Source organism: Spironucleus salmonicida, chromosome 1 (genome assembly GCF_000497125.1).
Source record: "Spironucleus salmonicida strain ATCC 50377 chromosome 1, whole genome shotgun sequence".
Lineage (NCBI taxonomy): Eukaryota > Fornicata > Diplomonadida > Hexamitidae > Spironucleus > Spironucleus salmonicida.
The window spans coordinates 1,362,519-1,390,320 of NC_090596.1; the positions used below are offsets into that span (position 1 = coordinate 1,362,519).

Sequence of the window (27,802 nt, forward strand, 5' to 3'; positions counted from 1 at the left end):
TATATATAGGATGTATAATTAGGAATGAATACTTGGCTTTATGCTGTATAGATGAGAGATTTGACATTTATAAAAAATAACCTATATTAATTTATTAGATAATAAGATTATAAAGGACGTACTGCATTAATGTACGCATCATAGTATGGTTTTGAAGAAGTTGTAAATCTTGTTGTAGATGCTGAACATAATATGGTAGACTTAGATGGACAATCAGCTACAAATTATGCTACAAAATATTAGTAATATAAGATCCTTTAAATTCTTATGAATTATGAAGATTCTAATATTTCAATACTTTAAGTTAAAAAAAATATATTGTCTTTATAAACATTAGTTGAGCTAACTAGGCAAAATACCAATGGAAACAATGCACCTATTTAATAAGATGCTTTAAAAATATCAAAATATCAACGTGAAAACAAACTTCTTTCGGGAAAACTTACAGATTTAGAGAAAGAATTATCTTAATTATTAGGAATAATAAGATAAGAATAAACTGAGAATAAGAAAAAAAATAGTATAATCAAGACTCTTAAATAATAGTTGTAATAGACCGAAGAACAATAGTCACTATCCAATACATCTACACATACCGATGACAGTAAATTTGAATAACTTTAACTTGAAAATTAAGCACTAATTCTTGATTTAAAATAAATTTAAAATAACTTTATTACATTTTAAGATGATAATGAGAATAAAATAATTAATTTAGAGTTAAAAATAACGATTATTGAATCCAACGTAACAGAACTAACCTTGCAGGACTAAGTATAGGCACAATAAATCGTTCATATAGAAAATTTATTAAAAATAGAGAAATAGTAAAAGGAGATATTCGCATAGTCGATGTATCAATCATATTAAAAGTAAAATAAAAAACAATAGATTGAAATAAAATAGCTGAAAAGGTAAATCAACTAGCTTTTAACAGATCGACAAAACGTTATCTAAGAATAAAACATTACACCCGATTAAACTGCATAACCTACTCCTTAACGTCAGATTTTATTAAGAATAATACTTTCATTTTTAGCTGCTATTTCGTTGTTTTTTATAATTCTGTGACTTATTTTTTCACTCATATTTGACCAAACTGCTCTAAAAAATCTCCCATAATACCTTCTTATCCACTTCTAATCTAGTTTATCTCGCTCTATATGAAAATTACGAACTCCTATGGCAAATTCTGCCATGTATCCATTCGATCTAATGCTGTTCCGATATTCTTAGCTAAGTTCCTAGCCCCAACGTTAATACTACCATACTGGCTTCTTTCTTCCTAATTTATACCAACTTTTCTAGCCAATTTAGCGAACAATGTCGAATCTGTTCTATTCCAAAATGGAAGATCCTTCTAATCAACTATTTGAGCAAAAACTATCGAAACTGAATTAACGTTCGAAAATATTTAAGAGAATTGGTTCATTGGGAGATTTGTGAGCTAGAGAAGTGAAAAAGTGATCTCTGGAACTTTTGGAGCAGAGTAGTCAAGTTAGCATCGTACTGCATATCTAGCACATAACAAGCACGGCCAGGTTACGAGTCTAGTTTATGGTAGAGATAATGATAGAAGTGTTTCAACAGATAAACATACATAGGAAACGAGCGTAAAACGGAACGATTAAGAAGGTCTATATTAATCGTCATGGATAGACCAAGAGGCAACAAAAGCCATAGAGGCTAATGATATTTAGCCAGACTCTGATGAGAGAACTGCTTTAATTTGCTCTATGTAGAGATTATTGCTTTCGCATATTCCTGTTACTATAAAGAAGAAATATGAAAGTGAAAACAAAATATAACGTTTTGATTCTGGGTCAATTTCTTGTGTTGTATTAAATATAGTAAGATCTGTAAAGAATTAACTAAAGATTTAAATAAATTATGGAAGAATTTTATCAATTTTACTTTAACTAAATCGACTAACATATTTGTCCAATAAGCTCCCTAAAAGCATAAAACCGAAGCCTTTTGCAATAAGTTACTCATCTTATAATAAACGTACTCCTAGTTAATAAATTGAGCTTTCCTCTAGCGAATTTTAATTGATTAACTCAACGTGTCGGGGAATAACGTGATAAATATAGCAAATTGATTCTGAGAATGTTTCCATATTAAAAATCTGGGAAAATCCTTTCAAACAATTGTCAAACAGATTAGGTTGCACGGTATCTGGAACAAAATGTTTTCCATAAAATAAGTCCAGAACATTAAATACTGACTGAGCTAACTCGAAATCTACAGATAAAATAGACTCACATAAGTCTACGACTGTTGTCTCGAAACTGGAATAAATATCTGGTAATGAATCTATGCATAAGCTTAAAATATTAAAAGCGTTCTCAATTAGTCCACGGAACTGAGCACCTTTTTAAATTAATTATGGCAATTGTTAAAATTCAGTTTAGCTGCTCAAAAATTAGCTTAAAAATGTATTTGAAACGTCTGCAGGGACATATTATAAAGCTATTTTTGTGAAAGTAACCATACCACCAGACTGTGCTTTATCTTCAGTTTTAAGCATTATTAAAATCGATTTAGCGAGTAAATCGCAAATTCTTAAATTCGGCAAAAATCCTTATCTAACTGGCCTAGATAATATACCGCTCAGCATTCTACATTAAAAGAGTCCGGGCGAATCGGAAACATAAATTTAACACATAATATCAATTATATATGGGACAGAATCCTAAGTTGAATCTTCTGAGATCTACCAAGCTTGATCGAAAGTAGCCCCTTAAATATATTGAAAAGTGTTGTAGTTATCATAGTCATCAATGCATACAGAAATCAGGAGCTTTGCTGCCTCTTCAAATACGATTGGGTGTAATAATTACTGTTTTTCAAGGCTTCTTAAACAAATTTTAACTTTATGAGATACTGGTGCATTGGGTAATCCACGTCTAATAAGTAGTACACCAACAAAAATTTTAGCTTATTTTTCTTGGTCTTAAAAGTCTTCATTAGAAAGTTTATTGGACAGAAAGTCGTTCATAGATTCAATGGCTAACTATTCTAATCCAGAGTTGATATTAGAATCAATTATACAAATTAATCTAACTAAATCAATGCTAGGTTTTAAACAGTCTATAACTAGCAAATCATCATTTTCAAACCTGTCCATTCTGACGTTTGCAGCGTTAATGATCATTCCAAAGACACTATTGACAATTTTTTGAGCGTTTTTCATAATATAATCAGATGCATATGGATGTACAAATTAACCACTATATTATTATTCTAGCAAACTTCCAGCCACCATAAAAACACTTTCCAGTGATTTGTGATCCTAAAATAAATTAAAATTAGGGCATAGATCAAGTTCACGAACAATAATTTCTGCAATGTAAACTTATTTTTATTCCCACTGTTCTAAAAATTAATTGCAATCTGGAATTCGAGAAATTTTACTGTTCACATATCTAGCTCTAGAAATATATTTCATAAGGATTTAGCAGGCATATTCTTTAGCATCTTGAAGCTAAATTGACTAGCTTGCTAAACCAAAATTATTCAGTAATTGGGAGATAATATCAGGAATGTCAGCATAATCAGGATTTGTGAAGATGTCCTTGAGTGGTCTAGGATCTAAAAGGGCAAAAACAGATTAAATTGCCTAATTTATAAAAGATGGAGAAGCAAATGAGCAAACCTTATCTTCTAAAGAAACTAAATACTAAATTAAATTTTTCAGACAATTTAGGTAAAAATAATTACAAGCTTGATCTCTAGGCCCAGAATAAATTTCTTAATATAATAGTCGCGAATATATTACAAAACATCTAAGAGCGACCTCTGTCTTTGTAACATTTTGATTGTCAACGGCTTGAAATATGCTCCCAAAGATACTCTCAAAAAGCTGCCCAGCTTCCATACCATACATTGAAGCCTTATGGACATATTATTCGAAACATAATTTAAATGAATCGATCAATGGATTTGTAATTCTAGCATCATTTAAAATTGCCACACCTGCAGTAGCAGGAACAATAGTTGTTAAGAGATATGTTAATTCATTCTAACTAAGTACGTTGATATTATTATCCAAACATCTCATAAATTGAACTGCAGTAGCTAATCTAACTGAATTTTCAACAGTTATTGATAAATCACATGAAACCTGCAATGCAATAGGTAGAAATTCATTATAAGCTCTTTAGAACCTCATAATCTATTCCGATGCAGCCATAATTAAGCCTTAATCGGATGAAATCGAGTTATTGAATGCTACTAAAACATCTTCCAAGTTCATTTTAAAATTTAAAGTGGAGTGAAGTCTTAATATTATTATATAATATTCCAGTTATGATGTTTTAAAAGTCTATAAATAATGATCTAAATTAGCTTTCAAATTATCACTCTGCCTCTGGCTCTTATTACTCTTCAGCGGCAGCAGCTTCCTCAGCTGCCTTTTTAGCAGCCTCAATCCTCTTAATTTTATCCTAAATGACTTCCCACTCTTCTCTTTAATGAACAGGGTCCACTTCGCATTCTTCCATTATATCAAATGGAGGCATGCACATTTCAGGTATCTAAAAGTCCTGCATTTCCAGCTATTAGCTTCCAAGACCATCACCAAAGTAAACAAATTAGCATCTTTACATTCTAGCCCCAGTCACGACATTTGCAGCTCCTGGCCATCTTGCATTTGTTGCGATAATTGCCTTAGGACCCTTACCAATTCCTTATAAATCAATCTAATTGAATCTCCACAGTGGGATTTTGCTCTTAACACTACCATTTACTTCAATATTTAAAATATTAGCATTATAGCCCTCGTCGACGTGATATTTACATTTTTACTTAAAATCTACTCTTGTGCGATCTAATTAGCCCTCTTCGATGAATAATTCAGGAAGTGCAGCATTTATTCTGTTGTCTAAAATAGGAACATCCCATGGATCAACTGGACGTTTAAATTCACGTAATTTACGCCACAAACGAACTGCGTAATATTTGCTTATTTCCTCGTAGTTTGGAGAGCTGTCGATATCGAATTTGTCAGGTTTTGCTGAGTCGTCGAAATCATCAACTTGAACGTTAATTTCGTCGTCCGATGCCTCATTTCCGACAATTTCATCCTCCTGCTGAGTCCAAACTTCCTGCTGTTATTCAAGCCACTGTGCAAACTTTTTCTTCTTCATAATTTGCTTTTTCTCTTCTATTTCAGTTTCGCGCAACTTCATTCGAATTTGTTTTTTCTGCTCTCTAGCATCTTTTCTACGCTGCTTTTGAAGTTTTGCAATCAGAAACTCAACTGGTTCTGGGTCGTCAATGTTGTCATAATCGTCGTCATTGACAGGAGCTGCACGGCCTTAGCCAGTGATTCTTGGAAGCAAATAAGACCAATTTTTGGGGTTTAGAAGGAGTTCTGGGGATTCGTATCCTTTGAATTCTTCGTTGAGCTCGGGGAAATTAGCTTCCAGCTCAAGTTTGTCTTCGTCTTCGTTGTAGGTCCAAAGGTCTGGATGCTTCAGCATTATTTCATAAATTCGTGAGTTTTAGAACTTTGCCATGAGTGCATATCGTTTCTGAACTCTTTGTTATTCTAATTGCTCTAAGTCCTCGATTTTTGGTTTGATTTCTTCGTCTTCTTCGTCTTCTTCTTTGGTATAAAGGCCTTTGGGGACAATACAGTTTTCATGAAGAATTCTGGCGCAAGCACAGCGTAAAAGAACAGATTCAGAATAAGGGAAAGGAGGAATTGATGAGATAACATCAGCGGTTAAATCGCCGGTAAATCTTACTGTTTGAGCAGGCATTTACATGAAGACGCGCATTTATTCTGGGGTAATTTCAGGTAGGGCAATAAATCTCAAAGGTTCTGAGAGGAGCTTTTAAATAATTTTATTTAATTTTGATTTTTACTGTTTTAATTTCTTTTCATGACGATACTTTTAAAGTTCTAATTCTTTCTATAATTTAACGTATAGCTAGGTCATATATGGGGAGATATTATCATCAATAGCAGCAAAGAATAATTCTTTGTTGATACCTTCGTGCTCTTCAATTGGGAGTTTTTAAATCTTTTTCTTAGGATACACTTCACCACCAAAAACTGGTATTTTCTTAGGTATCTTAGTTTCTGGTTGGAATTCATCTTCTAATGAAACCTCTGACTTAATTTCATCCTTTTCTTCTTCAGGTTCTTCTTCATCAGCTTGTTCAGGTTCGGCTGGGGCTTCACCTTCAGCAGGTTCTTTCTCATCATCTTCCTCTTCATTTTCCTATTTTTACTCTTCCCCTTCAATTTTTTCACCATCTTCGTTAAGCTCGCCTTCTTAATCACCTTCTGCACCCTCAGGCTTGTCCGCAGCTGCTTCGGCTTCAATTTCAGCCTCAATCTCTTTCCACTAATCCCTAAGACCAATTAATTCTTCGTCCTTCTCAGATTAATCTTCAGCATTTTCTTCGCCTTTTTCTGCTTCTTCCTCTTCTTCAGCTTCCTTTTCTTCTTCTTCAGGCTCAGGATATGTTTCTGTTTCAGAACGTAGTAACCAATAAGGGCCAACCTTACCAAAAAGTTTAATCTTGTCGCTAGTACGTTCTTCTCTTTTTGCTAAATCATATATTGCAGTTTATAATTTGAAAGCATCAATCTAAGAGAATGGAATTCCCGAATTCAGCAAGACTCTGGATAATTGTGGCAAGTCCTCTGCCTCAACACCTTCTTCTGGTTCACCTTCCTCTGCTTCTTCATCATTTTCAGGCTCTGCCTCCTTTTCTTCCTCTTCAGCTTCTGGGTTAAACACAATTGGCTTCTTAAACTGTTAAAATGCAAATCCAGCTCTAATCTTTTCCTCTTCGGTAGGTTCACGGCAAGTTTGCTATTCACCTAAAGATAATTGAGAAACCAATTCTTCAAATTCTGAATAAACACGGCATTATGGTGGTCGTTCCATGAATAATTTCAATAGAAGGTCAGATATCTTATCATATGGTGATTCATTTTATGTATCTTTTTTCTATAGATAATCCATATTTTGCGGAATTGGAGAGAAATTATTTTATGATTATTATATTGTTTATGAAATGTATAATTTACATTTTATTTATATAATAAGAAATAGACTATAATTTTATTAACATTATTGAATGATTAACTCTGAAAATAATATAGTATTAAAATATGAAAAATAGAATATGTTTCACTATCACCAATGCATAATCTTATAGAATTTGCTTTGCTTTCCATATTTTCTCAATAGGAATTTTCTGCACTCATCATAAATGAACATGAGTACAGCAAATGGTAGACAATATGTCCATGCTAAACCATCAACTGCTTTCGTACCAAAGGCAGTGTGACAGAATGGTACATAAGTAAAGAAGCAGCAAATAATAATCTAGAATAATAAACCTAACAGTAGCATAGGGTTACTGATAATACCTTAAGTGAACATAGAATTAATCCTAGTTCTTGAAATAATAGCATCAACAAACTACATGACAACAACAGAAACGAAAGAAGCAGTCTGACCTACTTCAAAGATGAATTTAGCAAGTCCAGCTTAATCGGTAACATTCTTAGGATAAGTGCCGTTGAAAGCACAGCTACTCTGTGCGTCAGTTAAAAGCTTCGTTAATGTAACTGATGGGAAATCATCATGGCTTAACGATACAAAAATATTTCCACTATACTTAGCACATGGATAATACTTAAATATTTCTCTTCTAACAGTTAGCATGAAAGTAGCAAGAAGAGCTAAAGCTTATAAACAACCGATTTAACCGTAAGCAAAGAAAACTAAATGACCGTCTAATAATCTATCCTTTTCTTTATTTCTAGGAGGTCTCTTCATGATATCACTTTCTGGCTTCTCATAACCAAGAGCAAAGGCAGGCCAAACATCAGTAACAACATCAATAAGGAGAATTAAGATGGAAGACATAGCATTAGGGAATCCAAATATAACAAAAAGCAAGAATGGAGTAATCTAGGGAACGGCAGAAGTAATAGTGTATGACATGGCTTTCTTCAAATTTTCAAAAATAAGTCTACCTTCTTTGATACCATCAACGATTGTAGCAAAAGAGTCATTCATTAAAATAATATTACCAGCTTCTCTAGCAACCTCTGAACCAGACGCCATAGCGACACCAATATCAGCAGCCTTTAAAGCAGGAGCATCATTCAAACCATCACCAGAAACGGCAACAATTCTTCCAAGTGATTAATAGCATTGAGTAATAGTTAATTTTTATTCAGGAGTAGTACGAGCAAAAACAATCTATTAATACTACGATAACATATATTTGATCTATACGTTAGTCAATACTTCTAAAACATTACCTGTCATAACAGCACCTTTAGCAGGAGATGAAGGAATAAATTCTTTTTACATTTAAGGAAGATACTTAATTTCTTTCTCAGAAATAAGACGCGGATTCTTTTCAGCTTTTTTCTTGATACAAGTTTTAGCCTGCATATCTTCATCATCTAAATTTTATTCCTAGGCTTAGGCTTCAGAAAGTTCATTCGAAGTCTTTATTCTTAAAAGAACATTAGCATCAGTATAGTAGTCAATAGAATCATTAAGAATTCCAACTTCTTTAGCAATAGCAGTGGCAGTAAGATGGTGATCACCAGTGATCATAGTAATGCCAATACTAGCTTCATAACACTCAGAGACAGATCTAGTAACATTTTCTTTGGGAGGATCAACTAAAGATACGAGACCAACGAAAACAAATTTCATATTCTTAACATCATCAGCATCTAAAGTGTATTCTTCGGTCTGAAGTTCTTCAATAGAATAAGCACATCCTAAAACACGCTCGCCGAAAGAAGCAATTTCGTTATAAGCCTCTAAAGTAGTGTTCTTGTGATCGTCGGTGAAATCAACAACCTATCCGTCAATGAAAACTTTATCACAAATGTCCATAATACGTTCTGGGGCACCCTTCAGAGTGATAAGTGCTTTCTTGTCTTCAGTTTCATGGATAGAAAGTTAAAATTTGTACACAGAGGAGAATGGAATTTCGTACTTCTTAGGATATTAATCTCTGTAAGTCAAAATAGGGTACTTATCATTTTTGATACTTTCTTAATTTTAAGTTAACCAGCTGTTCATAAATCTCATGATACCCTATTCAGAAGCATCACCCATAAGTCTAACCTTGAGATTATTGGTCTCCTAATCAGTTTAATCCATATCACATTTACTATTAAGAGATAATACTTTAATAAACTCCAATGGCAATTCAGTACCAAAAAGGAAACTTCCCATTGCATGTTAAATTTAATGTTTAACAACCTTATTATTGCAAAAGGTATGAGATGCAGTCATTTAGTTCATAGTAATAGTACCTGTCTTATCAGAGCAAATAACTGAGATCGAACCTAAGGTTTCAACAGATTTTAATTCTTTAACAAGCACTTTTTATTGAGATAGGCGCTTAGCAGCTAGTGCTAATGCAACAGTAATAGTTAATGAAAGTCCTTCAGGAACATTGGCTACAATAATACCAACGCCGAATACGAATGCATCAATAGGTGGGATCTTAAGTGCAATACCTAAACCGAAAAAGATAATACCAAGAGAAATAGCAAGAATCGAGATATACTTAACAAAACGTTATACTTCAATTTAAATAGGAGTAGGTGGTTGTTTTGTAGAAGTAACATTTTTAGCTTGTTAACCAATAACAGTATTATCACCAGTAAATATTACAATACCAATACCGTCACCTTACATAATGTTAGAGGTAAAATAAATAATGTTAGCAGATCGAAGAATATTGGTCTCAGTATTTTCTATTTTACGTGCAGCTGGCTCTGATTCTCCATTAAATGAGGATAAATCAATCTTCAACTGATTTTAAGAAAGCAATCTAAGATCAGCAGGACATTTCTAACCAACTTTGATTTTTACAATATCACCAACAATTAACGTATCAGTGGCAACGGTTTTAATAATACCATCTTCAAATACTAAACATTCCTGGGGGATTAAAGATTTGAAACCTTTCATAATCGAATTACTCTTAGATTCCTAGAAAAAGGTTAATAAGCCTGAGAAAACATTAACGAATGCTAAAGCAATACCCAACCATAAATTATGTACTTCGCCGTGACCTTAGGATATGGTTACACCATACATGGCAAAAGAGACGATAGCAGCTACCCAAAGAAGAATAGCAAATAGATCAGCTTAAGTCAAAAGAAGTCTAATGATAGGATTGGTTCCTTTTGTTTCGGTTAAAGTGTTCAAACCATCACGACTAAGGCGCAGTTTACGCTCATTTGAAGTTAAACCCTTTACCAAATCAGTATCTAGTTCTACCTAGAGTTTATCTAATGGCATAAGATGTAACTCTGTGCCTAATAAAACTCTAGCTTCTTCTTGAACTTCATCCATATCAATTGACTTTCTTTTCTAAGCAGTATCAATTTCCATAGATATCCTAGAAACATTAGTAGCAATTTATATTGACAAAGGATCAGGATTATCTGGGTTCATTTTGATAGGAGTGGTTATTGTGAAGATTGGAAAAGATCGAGAAAGATTAAAAAACTTATAGGTTATATAGTATTTCTTAGAGATTATGCCTATTTATAAATTGTGGTTTATACCGAAATAGTACTTATATATAAGCCCAATTATTAATAATATTCACGTAATTTAGTATAAATGTTTCAAAATGTAAAATCAGCTTCAACTAAATTATTAATTTAAAACATACATAATATAAAAATAGTAATAATGTATATAAAGATATTAACTATTATATTTGAAAATAGTATAGTGGACATTTTGCATATATATATTTTTCAACTCTACATTATCACATTACTGTTTTCCAAACTTAGTTCCTTAAATTTTAACACCTTATAAATTATTTTTTAACCACCAATTTGGCTACAGGGCTGCGATCCCAATAAATTCTAATATCAACGTGAGTTTCACCATCACTACACTTCGCCTATCTACGCCAAGCAGATCTCGATCTCCTTTTTCAGCCCAAGCCCAGAATTCACATCAACTTCGTTATAGCCCTTGTTCAGCAGCAAGCATACGGCCTACCAAGTTACTAAAGCATCGTCTAAATTACAGTAATCCAAAAACAAACCCATCCTGTCATCACAAACCTCATTATATTAGTCCCAAAATGCCTATTTTTCTAATTTTTCCCTGAAAATACTCTTAACCTACTCCTAGCACCTGAAAATCAAAATCTGTACCTGCCCGCTGCGTCTAATCATCTCCCTTCCGTCCTGGTAGCTAATGAACTCCTTACAATTTTCCACTTCTTTTACTTCACAGCTTCTGCAAAAAGCCTAGCAACAGCACGCCGGCAGGTAGTCCTAAAAAGCGCTCCCACAAACGTCGCACTCAAAAATTTTGAGCTCTTGGACTTCGCCTTTGCTGCGCGTTATGAGAACACTCAAAAACGCTTCATTTTGAATGTTTTCGCTGCCTTTTACGAACAGAAGCTCTTTGCTGCACAGCGGGCACTTGTCCCCAACCTGCTTCCAGCACCACTAGTGCATGTAATGCCTGCACTTGAAAACGGTCTTAAAGTTGACGATTTGGTCGAATTCACCGTGGCAAACGCAGCACAAATCCTCCTCCTAAATGATGCAATTGTGCGACTGATAAAAATCAATTTCGATGTCTTTCAGGCACTTTTCGCAAAATATAAATTCGTTTTCCACTCCTTTTACGCATTTACCACTCCTTTTAGAGTGAAAAATTCGAAATTCATCCGTATTATCAATGAAAATCATGCATTCCAGGCATGCAAAATTGCCAAATTTTTGCTTGCAATTTACGCACGATTTAGAGGGTTTCTGCACCGTTTTGCAGGTCTCACAGCGGATCAAATCGCAGTCAAACTCGATGCAGGGGGTCTCGTCATGACAGTAAATACAGGGGTGGAACGACTCGCAAGTATTGCATTTAAGCGATGTGTGCGAGATGAAATGAGGGCAATTTGAGTCAATATGATGCTTTTGAATTGTGGCGTAAACGATGTTTGAGGAATGGAATTTTCCTATAGATTACGATTTCTAGGTGAATGTATCTTTTTTAAAATTTTTGATCATTTGTGGAAGCGATATTTTTTAGTTGAAATAATGAAAAGGAAATAGTGGAAGTTAGTTCTAAATGTTAACATTAGATTGTTCATCATCTGTAGTGAACATGTATGGGAAGGTTCCTAATTTTTGCTAGTCGCAGTGTAGCTACGCTGTGAATCTGTAGGGCATTCTAACAAAAATTAATAAATTAGTTAAAACTATATAATAATAGATATAATATTACTACAAATAATTTTGCTTTTAAAAGTATATTTTGACAATATTATTGAAAATATTAATGGATGCTAAGCTTATGTTATTATAAGCAGTTGCTACTAAAGTTAGTTAATATTAATTTTTTAGAAATTGGCTAATATTATAGTGATTATACAACATATTACAGCAGTATATGAAAATAACACTGTTGTGTATTGTTATTTGGTATTTACTGACTAATACCATAATCTGGTTTATGTGCAACAGTTTAGGTTGTATTAATCGTATTTTTAATATATTTTCAAACTGTAGAATTTTTTCATATAGTCATAAAATAATGATGTATATTACGATAATATTAAAATTTATATATAAATATTGTTATATTGTTAAGAATAATTTTTATTTATTAATAATGTATTTGCTTGTTGTAATACATAATATTAAAGTACAATATTCAGATAATTTTTCTTAAATCTTCCTACCTTTAACTCTAAGCCTCATTCACTATCAACTAAAACAAGTTTCCAATTAACTTACCAGCTTCAACACCATAGCCAAAGCCTTTTCCTACCACTTAGCTAAAAATTGTTTACTAAAGTTGCTAAGAAACATGATTTTAAAAATTTCCGCTAAATAATGCAGATATAGTAGAAAATTTATTGGAAAATAAAGAAGATATTATTCGACTTTTTAAATCTTAATGTGAAAACTCATAAGCGTTTGTTGTGGAAAGATAAGCAAAATCTGAAATAAGTTAGGGAACAAATGATCCTGATGATATTGCTCCTCTAAATGCTTTATATGATATTTATGGTGAAGAAGCAGCTACAGTTTTAAGAAAAGAATCAATATACTGATGAGACCAAAGTGCGATAGGAATATTAGAATGTGTAAGTGATAAAGCACCTGCTACTCTTTAATGTGAAGGCGATAGCTTAGATAATGCTTCAGAAACGTCATCTTCGTCTAAAAATATTTAAGGCAAGTTACCCATTTCTTTTTGTATACCAGTTAAGTATTATCATTATAATATATAGTAAACATAAAATTTCACTTCTTAAAATATGAAATTCTAAGAATTATCCCCAAGTAGCTTATCATCAAAGCTTATTGAATTGCTTAAAAAGTAGCCACCAGCAGCACCAAGTATGTAATAACCATCTAGTTTTGGCGGCATATAATCTTCTTAGTAATAAACTCCTCCACTTTTGGCATTTATTTCAATTTCGTCGGAAATTTTATAATTAATTTCTGTAGCGTTGAATAATAATACGTATAAATAAGAAATGCATAAGCATCTATCTACAGTTAAGTTTGAATAGAGTTTTCCGTTTCTTACATTAAAATCTATTGCAACATAATAAACCCTTGAAAAGCAGTAAATTGAAGTATTAACTTCGAAATATCTCGTTTTTTTAGTAGAACTTATAATATGGTGTGAAGCTTCTGTTGTTGAATTTTAATCTACACTGCTTAACTTTTTAAATTAGGCATAGAATCTTAACCAAAATTCAACTCTAAATTTCTGTAAATGTATAGCAATATCATCAGTCTAAAAAATAAATCCTGCATTAACTAAATTTCTTATCTCAGTTCCAGTGCTAGAATTTTCTCACTCTACTAATAGGAACGAAATTATGAATTCAATCTAAAATTAGTAATTAATTGTTCATTTTTCAAAGATAAAGCAAGAATTTTTTAAACGTTTTTAATCTTTAAAAGATTAAAATTAAATTTAAAAAACTAAAATATAGTAGGTGGTTTAATGTCCATTTGGTGAATACGAAAGAGAGAACAATACAGATGAAAGCGCCAAAAAGATGAAAATCTAACCTCAAGTTTACGTTTAAATGGTTGATGGTATCAACAATATATTAATGACTATTAGATAAGAAGTCTGTAACTAATTCAGCGACAAAGCGATTTAAATAAATTTCTCTTAGTATAATTTAGATTGGCTCGACACCTAAGAATTTGATTTAGAAATGTAAATATTCTATTTGGTACAAGTAATTAATAATCTCAGAATGATAAAAAATGACTATTATATAAATAGTTATCAAGATAGCATCATAGACGAATCACCATATGAGATATTATACGCAAAATAATATGAAGTAAATGAATAATTTATTAGAACAGTTACTGATATTTTACTCAAACTGGTAGTTTAAATAGACCACTCTAGCGAAAAATTAAATAAATATTATGAAAATATAATTTACTCTATTATAGATAGCAATAACTTTGACAAAAATACAAATATTGTAAAAAGAAATGGCTAAAATATTAACTTAGATACATAGCTTTTATCAATAATTAAGGTTGTTTAGACAATTTAAGATATGAAATTATTTTTGACGTCAACTCTTTCTAGTATTGATTTTACCACCTAATATTCTTCTAATTAAACAGTGTTATAACTTATATTATAATAATCAGTCAATACTTATGATTTTAATGATGCTTTTGGATTAGATATATTACAGCTTTTATCAATAGCATAAAATCATAATATAGAATAAACTAGGAGTTTTATGTCAAATAGTAGAACTCTTAAGTTATAAACAATTGAAAGCTATATTCAAAATTTATAATAAAATTATTTTAATTTCCATAATTAATTTTAAGGGAAAATATATGAATAAATGAACACGCTTTATAAAAATATTTCAACTGGAAATAAAGAAATTTGTCTTGTTGATACAATATTGGGTGAATAGACACCTGCTTAGGTATTTAAAGGACTTACTGATATTCTGACTAAAGTTGTTTATGATTCACCATTAAATAATGTTACACTAACATTTGATAATGCATTTGACTAAGTATATTTAGCATATTTAAGTAATCCTAAATATTTTATTACTAGAGCATTAATTTAAATTAATACATTCATAAACCAGGTTTCAAATGCTACTATTGAAGAGATTTTAATAACCAATAGTGTTCATTTATACAATTACAGTAACTCTTAAAAATTAGAATAGATTATTATTTAAGCACACATTTTGTGGCTGGAAATTTTATGCTCCCCTGTCATTGATTTTACTATTATTGAGTAATTTATTTCTATAGCAAATCGATTCAAAGAAGTTGCAAATAATAACTATTAACAATAACTATTTGTGTATCGATAAATCTTTAATAAATTTTAAATGCTTATGGTTAATAATAAAATTACTGCTACTGCATTACTTAGTATTTTTACAGACCTGGATTAATTATTTTATCAACCTTCAATGTAATAATTTTATTCCAATTTCTTAAAAATATTTAACTATGATCTTGACAATGCATTTAATGTACTAAAGGTTATTAATGATACATCATATTAGTATTATAATTAGCTGTATATTTATCTGTAACAAATAACATCTAAGTCCCAAAATATAGAGATTATTTTTAATATACTTAAGAATAATGCAACACCCTCTATCTAATAATTTCTTTCAATTCAAATAGCAAATTGCTTTAATTTATTATAAAAATAAGACTTGGAACCACTACTTTCTTAAAATATCTTGAAATTTGTAATAACAATCATGACAAATTATAAAATGAACCCATTTGCATAATTTGATTCGTAAATTATATATGATGTATTTTAATCTATTTTTGATGGTAGCTTAGAATTTGCATACTAGATACTCTTTAATATTCAAAATGATATGACTATCTATCTTCTTTCTTTCTTTTTTATTGTTCTTTTGGAGCAATTCATTGAAATAGACTTTAACAGTAATACAATTGTATATGCATATTAATTGATAACTATGGCATTTAAATAAATTATCTAGAAGCCCTTCAAGGCATCTTTAGTTTATGATTTAGAATAGAAATTCGTATTAATTTTGCATAAAATTAAAAAAAATATTAAAACACAGAAATATGAAAAAGCCAACTAGGAAGAGTTCAATACTACTATTTAAACAGTTAGCGAGGTTATAAATAAACAAATTTCTCCATTGGCATTATTGAGTTAATTATTTGAAATTAAAATGCTTTGTTTTTATCATTATTCAGAGACTGTTAATTTATAATTTGCTAATTTATAAAATATAGACGGGGAAGAATATCAGTCGAATATTTAACTCTTAACTAGCAGTGTTTCTGCGAGTATTGGAAATAGCCTACTTAGTGGACAATATTAGTTTTCTTAGGATATATTACTATAAATTATATTTTTGTTAAATATCACTAATTTCTGCTGTAATGTTGATATTCAATCACATCCTTTGTATTATGCTGTTTTGAAACCGTTTGATAATAGTTTGCTAAGTTTCATTGCTCCAGATGAATATGTTAAGTTATTATTGAATAGAATTAGTCAATTAAGAGATAAAGTATCGCTTTCTGGGTCTGATAACTCGTAAGAAATCGACTTTTTCTATTTCATTAGTTAAATTTAATAAGCATTAAATTAAGATAAAATATCAGATACAGATCTTTTATTATTGCAAAATCTATATGATACAGTGTTAAAATAACATATTGAATTTAATTCCTCCGATAAGTTATTCTCTTGTAACAAAGACCTTCTCGGAATTTCCTGTTTATTAATTAATAAACTATTCTCTCAATCTGATAAATCAATATTTATCACAACCCTTCATGGATTATTAACAGAGAAAGTTTTAAGCTATATTTATTTGAATTTTTACGGAACAAAGCAGAATTAGCTTAAAATTAACATTAATGTAGCTAGAAGTGTTATTCAAATCGATAATGAAATATATGAAGTTTTCTAAAATAGTGATAATTTGATGAAGAGAATCTCATTGTAGCTTGCCAGAATTCATAATGAAGAGTGACAATTACAGTATTACAAATAGTATCACATCATTCCAACAGTAGACATTTTTTGCTTTACTTATGATCTTAAACTTAAAAGGTATTTCTTTTTCTATAAATTTTCAGTCTTCAATTTTGACTAAATTTCCTAATTCCTCTCGAATTTCTAATTTTCCTATTAAATTTAAAGGTTGATTTACTCTATTTTAAGATATTATTCTGTACGATATTCAATAGCTTGGTGGTTATTACGCTTTTCTTCTTCTACATCTATAGAAAGTTGTTTCAGATTTGCTTATAGTTCTTCTATATCTGCATATGATCGAGATACGTCAGCAAGATTCATTTTATAAACTTAAATAGATTTCTCTAAACTTGCCATTAAATCAGATGTTTATTATTATTCTTTAGCCTATAATAATAAAAGATAATCTTCTACCTTTTTCGTCTCACTATAAAAATCAATGACAGGATTTAACTATTACTAATTATTTTAGCCAAGTAGTTTAGTGAGAAATTTCTCTTTCTAAAAATAATTCTCAAGCTTATTTAAAAGTTCTTTAGTTGCAAGTTGTTCTATCACGAATGTATCATTATCTGTTGGTGGTATTAAGTCGATTTATTTAGAGTTCTAAATTTTATATGAAATATTTTACAAAGATAAAATACTCTATTTCATAAAATCATTAGTTTAATGTTCTGATATCAGTTATTATGATAAATAACTTTACTATGCTGTTTCAGTAAAACATTATGGACAATCTAACTATTTCGACATTTTATAAAATCTAAGTATAAGTATCTATAACATATTTTATATATCAAAATGAGGCAGTTTTATCTAAATGTGAAAATTCCTAGAATTGATCCCTAAATTAGTTTAAGTTTAGATTCAAATTATATACCCTAACTATCTATGGATATAAACGAGCCTAATTTTTCTGAATCACTATAGTTTGTTCTTAATGAGCTAAAATCAGACCCTATTCGGATAGCCTCAGCTGAAAACATTTAAGATTTAGTGTACAACTCACTTCTAGTATATTATGATTCATTAAATTATAACAATGAGGTAGCATTTTCAATATTATCTTCTTTAGCTTATTATAGACCAGAAATCTTACTAAATTTTAAGCTCCACAAAATCTATTAATTAGATCTTTCAAGAATGCTATGTAATCTAAAAAATACACTGGAATAAGCATATATTATTCTGTAAGTAGATCTTTCGACTTTAAGGTAGGATATAAGTTTCTATGAAATCCTTTATCAAATTTCATTGAATCAACACGTAATTGTTGATTATTAGGCAGATCTTTTCAAATTTGCCACTAACTTTTAAAATAATACTGAAGAAATTGTAAATTATTAGTTACTAATTCTCTAATAGCTTTTGTAATTCTCTACTCCTCTAAACGAATTTTTTATTTTTGATTTCACACCATTATAAAACTTTCTTAAGACAGACTTATCTTATAACACATTGCAGTGTATTTTTGGTTTATAAACCCTAGGGATAAATCTTTAAATAGATGTTGTATAATTACTTTCTCCATACCACTCACCACGTGTTGTTGAGCTTTGCTTATACATTATATTATATAGTTAAGAACCGTCTAAGACTGAAATATAACTTTCTTTATAGTTTCTTACTAGTAAACATGGAAATCTTAGAAATATTGCTGCATTAATAGCAGAAAACTATGGAGGGGAATGCTAGCGTTTAGTTAAAAATCTCAAGCTAACAAACGAAAGTAATGATGATAGATATATTAAGGCCGTCTTAAAGGCTATCATCAATTAAATTGAAACCGATTTAGATGAATTTATATTTTTAGGGCTTAAAGAAGTTTTATTAGATCTTAAAGATAATTTTGGAATAGGTGTGGGTGCATTATGTGATGATTTACTAGAAGTTCTAGTATGAAAATATTAGATTAGATCAGGATCAAATCAATAGAACCATCTCTAATATATTATATGAAAGATCCATATCAAGATTATAGTGAAATATAACGTACATTATTCTATAAAAAGTATGGGCTTTTATAATTTCGATTTTAATTATAGTTCTAATACATTATTATAGTACTATAAGCTCATTTATAGCTACTATAAATGGTTTCTGTTGTATCAACAGTAAAAATTATTTATCTTATGATACAGTAATTACCGATAATTATGAATAAGTAACGTTATTTTTAAATCGAATGTTATAAAACTACCTAATCAATTGAAACTCTGTTATAATCTTAAATTAAAACCTAATATATTATAAGAAAACATTAATATTTATAAAATATTTATATATCTGCAATTATTAGATACTTTATTTATCACTTATGATATCTATAATAGTACTTAAAAAAACAGCCATCAATATGTGTAACATAGATGATTAGAAATAAAAAATTAAGAAATATCACTCTTGCTCATTATTGAAGTTATTATCCCAATTATTACTACCCCACTCATCCTAATTTTCATTATTGTCAGGTACTGACAATGCAACAGCTGAATATTATTAATCTGCAGAGTCTTATTGAGTATTATCTATAGATATAGGAGGTTCTGGTAATATTATTTAACTTGAAACTTATACAGGAACTGCAGTCTATGGTATGATTGTTGGTATGAGAGACGGAGCAACTAGTTTCTATGTTTATTCAGTTTGCGCCTTTTTCTTTATAGTAAACTTTACTTTCTTAGTGGATACACCCCAATCATCATCGTCATCATCTGCGACTTCCATTTTCATTCCTTATGTTTAAACCGCTGCAATAGGTTCCTACTATATCTCTAACTATTTTGCTTTATACTGATACTAATTTTATGGTAAATCTATTGAGGTGTAAATAGTCCTAATTAAAAGTTTTTCAAATTTTGCAAAATAAATCAATGCTTCAGGAGTAAATTTGAGCATGAAAAATAATTCTTTTTTAGGTAAAACAAATTTTTAGTTGTGTTTTGTTTCTTTTTATGTTTAAATTTTACCACTAATTGGATTTAGTCCAAAAAGCTCATAAAATGCAATAAAAAATGCCTTTAAAAATTACTATTACGAGTTTGATACGTCAATTGTCGATATATCTATAACTTTTATTTTAAATGCAACTTACTGTAAAAACTTCTTCTGCTTTTTAGAATTTAACTTAAATTATCCATAAAAAGTATTTAAAATATTTGGAAGTTGGTATCCATAAGCTAAAGATAAAAATATTCCTAATTTAAACTCTTTATTTATAAGCAAAGTCGATATAAGAGTAGGTAAAAACATTTAAGTTGGCTCAATTTAATGTGTTGGTATCTCATCAAATCCAGATGGTGGTTTTGTTTATAAAATAAATTACATTTATTTGAAAATTAAAACCTTTTAAAAATCTGATGAACGATTAAACGCAGAATAAACTGATTTAATAATAATATCATTGGTTATTTTCTTAATACCACTAATATACTAAATAAGTAAATCTACTGGAATGAATGGTAAAATTTATGATATAAGTTCTTATTTTAATTCATCTGTAATAACAGATTTCAATATTAAATAGTAAATATGTCTGGTAATCTCATAATTTTAAATAAACTCTAGGAAAGATAAATCTACTGTTTTATTTTGTAATAATAAGTCAATTTAATAAAACGCCTAAAGTAAAATAGATCTAACTTCTCGCATCTGATGTAAGGAACATAAAAATATTTTTTCTTTTATAACTAAAATAATTTCATTATTAGCTACTTCAAGTGGATCAAAGTATTATATATTATTGTTAAATACATATAATTTAGTAATTGAAACTGCCACATACATATTATTATTAACTATCGAGCTTGATATTATTTAATCACCTTCAATTTTTTATATTAGCTCATAATTTTAATAGATATATGAAACATTATGTAAATAAGTTGCAACTACAATATCCTCATTGTTTAAATAACATGAACTAATATCAGCATCATACTAATAAATAGGCTATTAGTTTTTAATTACTTAATACTAATTATAAATAATTAAATTATCTTTTATGTCGTCTAAACATGTGAAAATTTAAGTTTACGAAGCTAACTTTAATTATGTCTAAGAAATGTTCAATATAATTGATTCTTATTATTTAGTATCGAAAACAATCATATAGTACTCATCCCTATATAGAAATTGCAATATAACTAAATTAAACGAGAACTAATGAATATCTACTAGTTAATCATAATCATATATATCTACTGCCTAAATAATTTTACTTATATTAAATTATTCGTCATTAATTGTTAGCTCTTATCCATTTAACTTATACGGATGAGGATTTATAGGCTAAATCTAAGATTATAAAGGTAAAGATATGCCATAAATACTGTGCTTTTTGAAATACGCGGTTTAAGTATTATCTAAAATAAATTCATAGCTACAATATTTAACTTAATAATTACTGTCATTTTCTTGAATTATAAGCAATGAATCTGTTTCTTATAGATCTCCAGTATATGATTTCCCATTAAAGCAAACAAGACAATCGTTAAAGGAAATAACATGTGAGCTAGGAAAATTAATCTCTTGCTATAATGTTATTTTATCATTTTCTAATTTAATTTTAATCGCTTTTTCATTTTATACGGCAAAAATCAAGTTTTCAATAGAAGCTACAGATTTGAAAACCAAATTTTTTTCTGACATATGGTTAAATGTATTCTTGACCTGATTATATAATAGAGTTCCTGATGATGATGAAACAATGAAATTAAGCTACCCTTAAAATAAAAAGAAAATAACTGTAGGAGAAGTCGCACTTTTCAGTTTTAAATTAATATTTTAGAGAAAAGAACCAAGTAATGAACTTTTCCTGCAAAATAAAAATCCATTGGACTAATATATAGTCACAATTATCTAGTTAAAAATACAAGAGTCGATAATAGTACCAGGGATACTCACTATGGTAGAAAGTTCTGGATTATTGAAGTTCTATAAACTAAGGGACTTTTTTTAAGAAAATATACCAATATTCTCTATAGGATCAAAAGCATTGCATGCAAATTTGGAAAAAATCATTTTCTATGAAGTGGGATTAGAGTATACTAGAATAATTTTATAATATCTATCTATATTATTTATTCCGCTCCACAAACTATGGATGAAAATATACATAGCTAGCCATTAACTATATGGTCAGAACGGCGATCGTCTATTAGAAGTGGTCATAAGGAGAAGGATGGATTGTAGAAACTTAACAGCTAATCATTTATAAGAAAAACTACCGAATTTTTTGAAACTAGAGAAACAGCAAACGCTTTACCAAGTTTAGAAGACCTATCTGATGATACAAAAAATTAAAAATTATCTCCTGTGGAATTATTATATGGGAAATTAGAACTATCAAGAGATTAGCTTATTATACTTATTAAACAAGTGAATAAGTAGTTAGAAGTTTAATAAAGAAACTACTAACAAGTTGAGAGTATGGTAGTTATTAATAATAAATAGGTAAAAATCTTGCGGAAGAGAGTTATATGACCCTTTACTAAAACCTTTTTTCTTAGCGAAAAAACACTGTGAATACATTAATTTATATTACTATTGTATTTTATTAAAAAATTACTTTTAATTAATTATATTAGTATAGAACAACTTCAACATCTATTCTCCCCAGAGAAGGCGCAGAAACTAACAAAATATAATATAAATTCTTTAATAATTCATCATTTTAATTAATTCAATCCAAAATTTTACCAATTTTTGTATTACTAAGTTATGATGTATAAAATACCAATAATTGCTGTATGTAACTACAACACAACATTTTCAAAAATGTATGAAACCACAACTTTTCAATTCTGCTCCTATATCTTCTCAAGCTCGTCCTAAATTCCCTGAATCTCCTATCCAGCTAGCAAAATTTCGCCTTCCATCTTCTCCCGTATGTTGTATACCTGTTTTAAAATTGCTTCTCTTGAAACTACTTTAGCACTTCGGCGTGCTCTTTTCCAGTCCATATTTGCCTCGTAAAGTTCTCCTTCTTATGCATAAAGATTGTCTTGAATTCGCTTATTCACATTTTGCAGTACTAATAGTTCCTCTTTTAAAGGTGTTAAAATCGCATCTGCGACAGCAAAACGAATTTTTTCCTCAACTGCTTAATTTCGCTTTTCACGTTTTGCATTCGCTGAAATTAAATGATCCAAGCGTTGCTAGATATCAAAATTGCTGTTTCTGAGCATTTTCAGCGTGTTTGAGAGATCTGCACGGAACACAAACGGCGCCGATGAAAATATCATCTAGTCATTGATTTTATGAGTTAGATTCTGCTGGTTTTAACGAATCTGGAGGAGGTTGGAGTGGTCGGCAGAGCGTGATAGTATTTCTTTCGTCATAATACGATATTTTTCCATCAGTGACATTTATGGGTAAAAATATGCGGGTGGAAAAGTAAAGTTTATATAAATACATAATAATATAAATTAAAGCAAAACGTATTTTTTAACGTTTATGGTTTTTAAACTATGAAAACTATGGTTAGGGCTAGATATATATAAATAAAATATATCAAAAACTTCATAATGAGGACTCCAATAGTACTGATCCATGGAATATTTGGAACAGTATTAAAATCAGATAGTAGAGTTGTGTGGCCAGTGAAAAAGGTCAGTTAAGTTATGTAACTGAAAGACAACGTGTTATCATTTTTAGCTGGTAGAACCAATTAAGATACATTTAGGTATGAATCTTGGACTGGTAATCAGTATTAGGCAGATACTTAATTGTAAGCAGTCGATAAACTCGTTAAATCTCCATTATTAAACGCTCTAGGTATCAATCTTATCGATTGTTTTGATTTATTAATTGATAAATTAATAAAAATGGGATATGTTAAAAATTCTGATCTATAAGCTTATACTTATGATTTTTTACAATTACCATCATCAGATATCTAGATATCTATGTTAGTGTCGTTTTTGAAAACATTTAAAACTCCACCTATCATTATTGCCCATTCAATGGGTGCTCTTTAAACTAAATTGCTTATTCAATCAAAATCAGATCAAATAAATTCACTAATTTCTGGATTTATAGCAATTGGAGCTCCATTTGATGGAGCTACAGGCACAACATTACTTTTACCATTAATAGGTTATAATTTAGGAGCAAAGCTACTTGATGATAGTACTAGATATTTGTGGGGAAACAGTGGGATGAGTCTAGCTCTTATGCCAGGATCTGAACATGAAGGTGTTACATAATGTATTTATGCAACATATGATGAAAGAATAAAAGATTTAGATTTAGAAGATTTTATGTTATGGAAACAAGTCAAGATTATTACAGACTCTAATGATATTATAATGTCAATATTAAAATAAATTTTACGTCAACCTGAAAAAGTTTAATATCGTGTTTCATACTGGATTAATAGGTTTAAGCAATTTTTAAAACAAAAAATATAGATTCCTAAATTAACCAACTTTAAAAAAGAATCATATGTGTCGAAGATGAGTTCAGCCTCTGACTTTTTTAAACCTGAATATGATCTCGATTTAGAATCTGCAAAAAGCAATAGATTAGTTTAATTTACTTAGTTAAATCGTGTTTAAATAATACCAGAAAAAACTGAAATTAATAATTTTAAAAATATATCATAAATTAATGATAACTCTTATAAATAATCATCATATGAGGCATATATTAACGAAAGACCAAATGGTTTAGAATGGATAGCAGATGAAACTAGATCGATTATTGATTTTTACAATGATATTTATCCAAATAAATCTATAGAACAATTTGTTTTTGGAATTGTTGAACCTATGTTTAAATTTTAATAGACTTTTAGAAGATAGAACTTTAAAGTTGATAATAAATTCAAATTTTATTCAATATGCGGATCTGGCATAAAAACTCCATAATTGGTTTATTTTGATTCTGTCAAATATATTTCTGATCTTAGATTTAAATAAGGAAAAGTAGTGTATGGAGATGGTGACGGCAGTGTACTTTTGACAAGCTAATTGAATAATGGCCTAAAGAATTAAGGAACAATTTTTCCAAATGTTACACATTTGAATTTAATTCGTAATAAAGAATGTATCAATGATGTGACTAGAGTAGTAGATTTGTGGAATAAATGACTCAATTATCCTAATATTTAAAGCATTACCATTACAAAAATATTCTAATTTTTAAATTTCTATACTATATATATTAAAGGCATATTCTTTTTTATAAATGTCCAAATTGATGGATAGTGCATCTTGTGATTCTTGTTCGTAAAAATATAAAGAAAAACAAGAGACTGAAGATGAATTAGAACTTATTAAGCAATAATTGACTATTATCATGAAAGAAGTATTTACCATTATTAATAAGACATAGAGTGCGTATTACTAAAAATAGTAATTTAGATCATAAACCGAAGATAAGCATTATTCATAGCATATAAATGAGGAACATCTAGATTCCGAAACAATAAATTCATTGCGCTAAGAACTAGCTATTTATATTAATAATGTTAATATACTTAAGTAATCGTTTGCAAATTTTAATATTTAAGATGATATTTTATAATTTCTTAACGATTTTCCTTAAACTGCATTATCAATTCTAGAAGGTAGAAACTCTAGCAATGTCTAGAATCGTAGTCTTTAATCTCTGATTGATGATAGAGTCTAGATAAACTTAGTTATTTCAAACTAGTAAGTTAGAAATTAAACATAGATTGATTTATTATTAAAGTAAATTTAGGCCTAAAAATAATCACTTATCACATTATAACTGGAAATAGAGTAGTAGCTAAGTGATTAATCTTAATTAAACAGTGTGAATGATGTCAAAGCACGCTAAGATGAATTTTTAGATGTTAAATAGTAAAATGAAGCAATATTAGAATAAATAAAGTAATTAGCAGCTTCAAATAATGCTTTGGATAGCAATATTGACCTGGTATATTAGTAATTACAAAGACTGACCTCAAACGAAAAAGTTTAGATATTAGTTAAGTCTATTCATTAATGATTTAAATTTAATTCATTTTCAGTCAGATTTAGCTTGTCATAAACCCAAAGTTTTCTATAGACCTAGAAATTTAACTTTGTGGATAAGTTAGCAATATTTAATACAATTTATCTTTCAGTCTCTTACCTTTTAACCTAACTATTGAACGAGTCAATATAAAGATTATAAAACAATATATCCAATTAGAAATAGAAAATATTTGGAGATATATCATTTTTAATCTAACAAAAAGCATCAGCAAACTTACATGATTAGGAATAACCATAGAACTATGCTTTTTAATACTCAAAATTAATAAAAATTGTGACTGTTTTGGGATTTTTAGGTAACTAAATTGATGAACTTAATATAAACTATGGCTCCGATTCCGTAAAATGACAATGTATCCTAGTTTTTGATGGAATAAAATAAGAAAACACATCTCCAAATTTATCCAAAAATGATTTTGAATCAGAACAAACAATGAGTGAAACACCAATTAAGCAACATGTAATTAATGGCTTTAAAATTTTTGGAGAAAGTAATTATTTAATTAATAATAATTTTAGTAATAATTATGTGTCATTATTTTATACTTTAAATTGATTAATATAGGGAAACAATTAACATAGCTATAAATTATTAAATAACTTAGAGTCTAATGGATACTTAACTAAAATTTAATCATTTTAAAAAAGCATATTTTCCTAGTTCGATGAATAATTCTCAAAATTAATATATTATAACTGATAATTTAAACTTTGCTTATAATTTTATATATTGATGTTATAATTAATTAAAAACTCTTAATCTAAAATTTCTTTTTAATACGCAAAATCACCAAAATAAATTATATTTTAATTATCATTAACTGTAGATTAACTATAGTTCTGAATATTTTTATCACAATCCTCTAATAAAAATATTGGCTATGCATAAAACTTGTAAATAATACTTAGCTGAAACTCAAGAAAATTCAAAAACTCTTTTTCTATAATCTCAAATAGAGATCTTTAAGCAAATAAAGATTATGGATCTAAAATTGCATCCACACCATCTTACAATCTCTAGTAAATGCTACTATTTTTATCCCTACTAATATTGATGGTATAAAAAATATTATCAGATAGTATGTTTCTAACGAACAAGTCATCCGAAAACTATAATAAAACTGGAATTTTATTCATAAATAATCCTAAGTGATTACGATATATTCCTATTGCCTTATTTTATATTTATTACACACATCCTTATGTTTAACTACACTTTTTTAAATACTCCATTAGGTAAAAAAAATAATCAAAAGCATTTTATCGATAATAATGCACTGATAAAAATTTGCAAGCTAAATTAAGCTAAATTAAACTAAAGCTTATACTGTCGCCATACCGTAAAAGTTTATCATAATTCTTTGTGACATACAATAGACAAATTGGTTTAGATAATTATTTACTCATAAAATCAGGAAGATAAGTAACTGCATAACAACAATGCACATTTTCGTTGTAAGATAATGTAGTAAATAATGTATAATCGTCTTGTTATAAATTAAGCAGCAGCTCTTACTCTATCACAGACGATGAACAATGAATAATTCCTTTAATATCTTTTCGAATTGTATTCATAAATTAGATCTCGTCCAGATTATCAAAAACAAACTTTTATGGATAAAAGCTTATGAAATTTACTTAGTTTGTGAAATCTAGCTCTGCAAAAAGCAACAAATCTTACTCATAATTTAATTCCATTAAAAACTAGTTCTACCTATATATAATATGTGA

At 29.1% G+C, this 27,802-nt stretch overlaps 15 protein-coding genes across 15 annotated transcripts; 6 read left to right on the forward strand and 9 right to left on the reverse strand. All coding sequences in view use genetic code 6, as the record gives it.

The window, feature by feature from the left end:
• Positions 1-24: 24 nt before the first annotated feature.
• Positions 25-1,071, forward strand: SS50377_20938 (Ankyrin repeat-containing protein; the record flags this gene model as incomplete). Its single annotated transcript, XM_067904875.1, has 1 exon — positions 25-1,071. One exon carries the CDS (start codon positions 25-27, stop codon positions 1,069-1,071), a length of 1,047 nt encoding a protein of 348 aa, XP_067768357.1.
• A 13-nt stretch (positions 1,072-1,084) lies between these two features.
• Positions 1,085-4,258, reverse strand: SS50377_20939 (uncharacterized protein; the record flags this gene model as incomplete). The annotated part of the gene is made up of 1 exon (XM_067904876.1): positions 1,085-4,258. The coding sequence occupies one exon, from the start codon at positions 4,256-4,258 to the stop codon at positions 1,085-1,087; it is 3,174 nt and encodes a 1,057-aa protein (XP_067768358.1).
• A 103-nt stretch (positions 4,259-4,361) lies between these two features.
• On the reverse strand, positions 4,362-6,986 carry SS50377_20940 (Radial spokehead-like protein; the record flags this gene model as incomplete). Its single annotated transcript, XM_067904877.1, has 1 exon — positions 4,362-6,986. One exon carries the CDS (start codon positions 6,984-6,986, stop codon positions 4,362-4,364), a length of 2,625 nt encoding a protein of 874 aa, XP_067768359.1.
• A 174-nt stretch (positions 6,987-7,160) lies between these two features.
• On the reverse strand, positions 7,161-10,469 carry SS50377_20941 (Sodium/potassium-transporting ATPase alpha chain; the record flags this gene model as incomplete). Its single annotated transcript, XM_067904878.1, has 1 exon — positions 7,161-10,469. One exon carries the CDS (start codon positions 10,467-10,469, stop codon positions 7,161-7,163), a length of 3,309 nt encoding a protein of 1,102 aa, XP_067768360.1.
• A 449-nt stretch (positions 10,470-10,918) lies between these two features.
• On the reverse strand, positions 10,919-12,055 carry SS50377_20942 (CHY zinc finger family protein; the record flags this gene model as incomplete). The annotated part of the gene is made up of 1 exon (XM_067904879.1): positions 10,919-12,055. One exon carries the CDS (start codon positions 12,053-12,055, stop codon positions 10,919-10,921), a length of 1,137 nt encoding a protein of 378 aa, XP_067768361.1.
• A 646-nt stretch (positions 12,056-12,701) lies between these two features.
• On the reverse strand, positions 12,702-13,241 carry SS50377_20943 (uncharacterized protein; the record flags this gene model as incomplete). The annotated part of the gene is made up of 1 exon (XM_067904880.1): positions 12,702-13,241. One exon carries the CDS (start codon positions 13,239-13,241, stop codon positions 12,702-12,704), a length of 540 nt encoding a protein of 179 aa, XP_067768362.1.
• Positions 13,242-13,311: 70 nt separating this feature from the next.
• SS50377_20944 (uncharacterized protein) lies at positions 13,312-17,061 on the forward strand (the record flags this gene model as incomplete). Its single annotated transcript, XM_067904881.1, has 1 exon — positions 13,312-17,061. The coding sequence occupies one exon, from the start codon at positions 13,312-13,314 to the stop codon at positions 17,059-17,061; it is 3,750 nt and encodes a 1,249-aa protein (XP_067768363.1).
• Positions 17,062-17,084: 23 nt separating this feature from the next.
• SS50377_20945 (uncharacterized protein) lies at positions 17,085-17,819 on the reverse strand (the record flags this gene model as incomplete). The annotated part of the gene is made up of 1 exon (XM_067904882.1): positions 17,085-17,819. The coding sequence occupies one exon, from the start codon at positions 17,817-17,819 to the stop codon at positions 17,085-17,087; it is 735 nt and encodes a 244-aa protein (XP_067768364.1).
• Positions 17,820-17,867: 48 nt separating this feature from the next.
• On the forward strand, positions 17,868-18,968 carry SS50377_20946 (uncharacterized protein; the record flags this gene model as incomplete). The annotated part of the gene is made up of 1 exon (XM_067904883.1): positions 17,868-18,968. The coding sequence occupies one exon, from the start codon at positions 17,868-17,870 to the stop codon at positions 18,966-18,968; it is 1,101 nt and encodes a 366-aa protein (XP_067768365.1).
• A 495-nt stretch (positions 18,969-19,463) lies between these two features.
• SS50377_20947 (uncharacterized protein) lies at positions 19,464-22,088 on the reverse strand (the record flags this gene model as incomplete). The annotated part of the gene is made up of 1 exon (XM_067904884.1): positions 19,464-22,088. One exon carries the CDS (start codon positions 22,086-22,088, stop codon positions 19,464-19,466), a length of 2,625 nt encoding a protein of 874 aa, XP_067768366.1.
• Positions 22,089-22,166: 78 nt separating this feature from the next.
• SS50377_20948 (uncharacterized protein) lies at positions 22,167-22,550 on the forward strand (the record flags this gene model as incomplete). Its single annotated transcript, XM_067904885.1, has 1 exon — positions 22,167-22,550. One exon carries the CDS (start codon positions 22,167-22,169, stop codon positions 22,548-22,550), a length of 384 nt encoding a protein of 127 aa, XP_067768367.1.
• A 314-nt stretch (positions 22,551-22,864) lies between these two features.
• Positions 22,865-23,434, reverse strand: SS50377_20949 (uncharacterized protein; the record flags this gene model as incomplete). Its single annotated transcript, XM_067904886.1, has 1 exon — positions 22,865-23,434. One exon carries the CDS (start codon positions 23,432-23,434, stop codon positions 22,865-22,867), a length of 570 nt encoding a protein of 189 aa, XP_067768368.1.
• A 159-nt stretch (positions 23,435-23,593) lies between these two features.
• Positions 23,594-25,159, forward strand: SS50377_20950 (Lecithin-cholesterol acyltransferase; the record flags this gene model as incomplete). Its single annotated transcript, XM_067904887.1, has 1 exon — positions 23,594-25,159. One exon carries the CDS (start codon positions 23,594-23,596, stop codon positions 25,157-25,159), a length of 1,566 nt encoding a protein of 521 aa, XP_067768369.1.
• Positions 25,160-25,256: 97 nt separating this feature from the next.
• On the forward strand, positions 25,257-26,042 carry SS50377_20951 (uncharacterized protein; the record flags this gene model as incomplete). The annotated part of the gene is made up of 1 exon (XM_067904888.1): positions 25,257-26,042. One exon carries the CDS (start codon positions 25,257-25,259, stop codon positions 26,040-26,042), a length of 786 nt encoding a protein of 261 aa, XP_067768370.1.
• SS50377_20952 (uncharacterized protein) lies at positions 26,033-27,769 on the reverse strand (the record flags this gene model as incomplete). Its single annotated transcript, XM_067904889.1, has 1 exon — positions 26,033-27,769. One exon carries the CDS (start codon positions 27,767-27,769, stop codon positions 26,033-26,035), a length of 1,737 nt encoding a protein of 578 aa, XP_067768371.1.
• Positions 27,770-27,802: the final 33 nt, after the last annotated feature.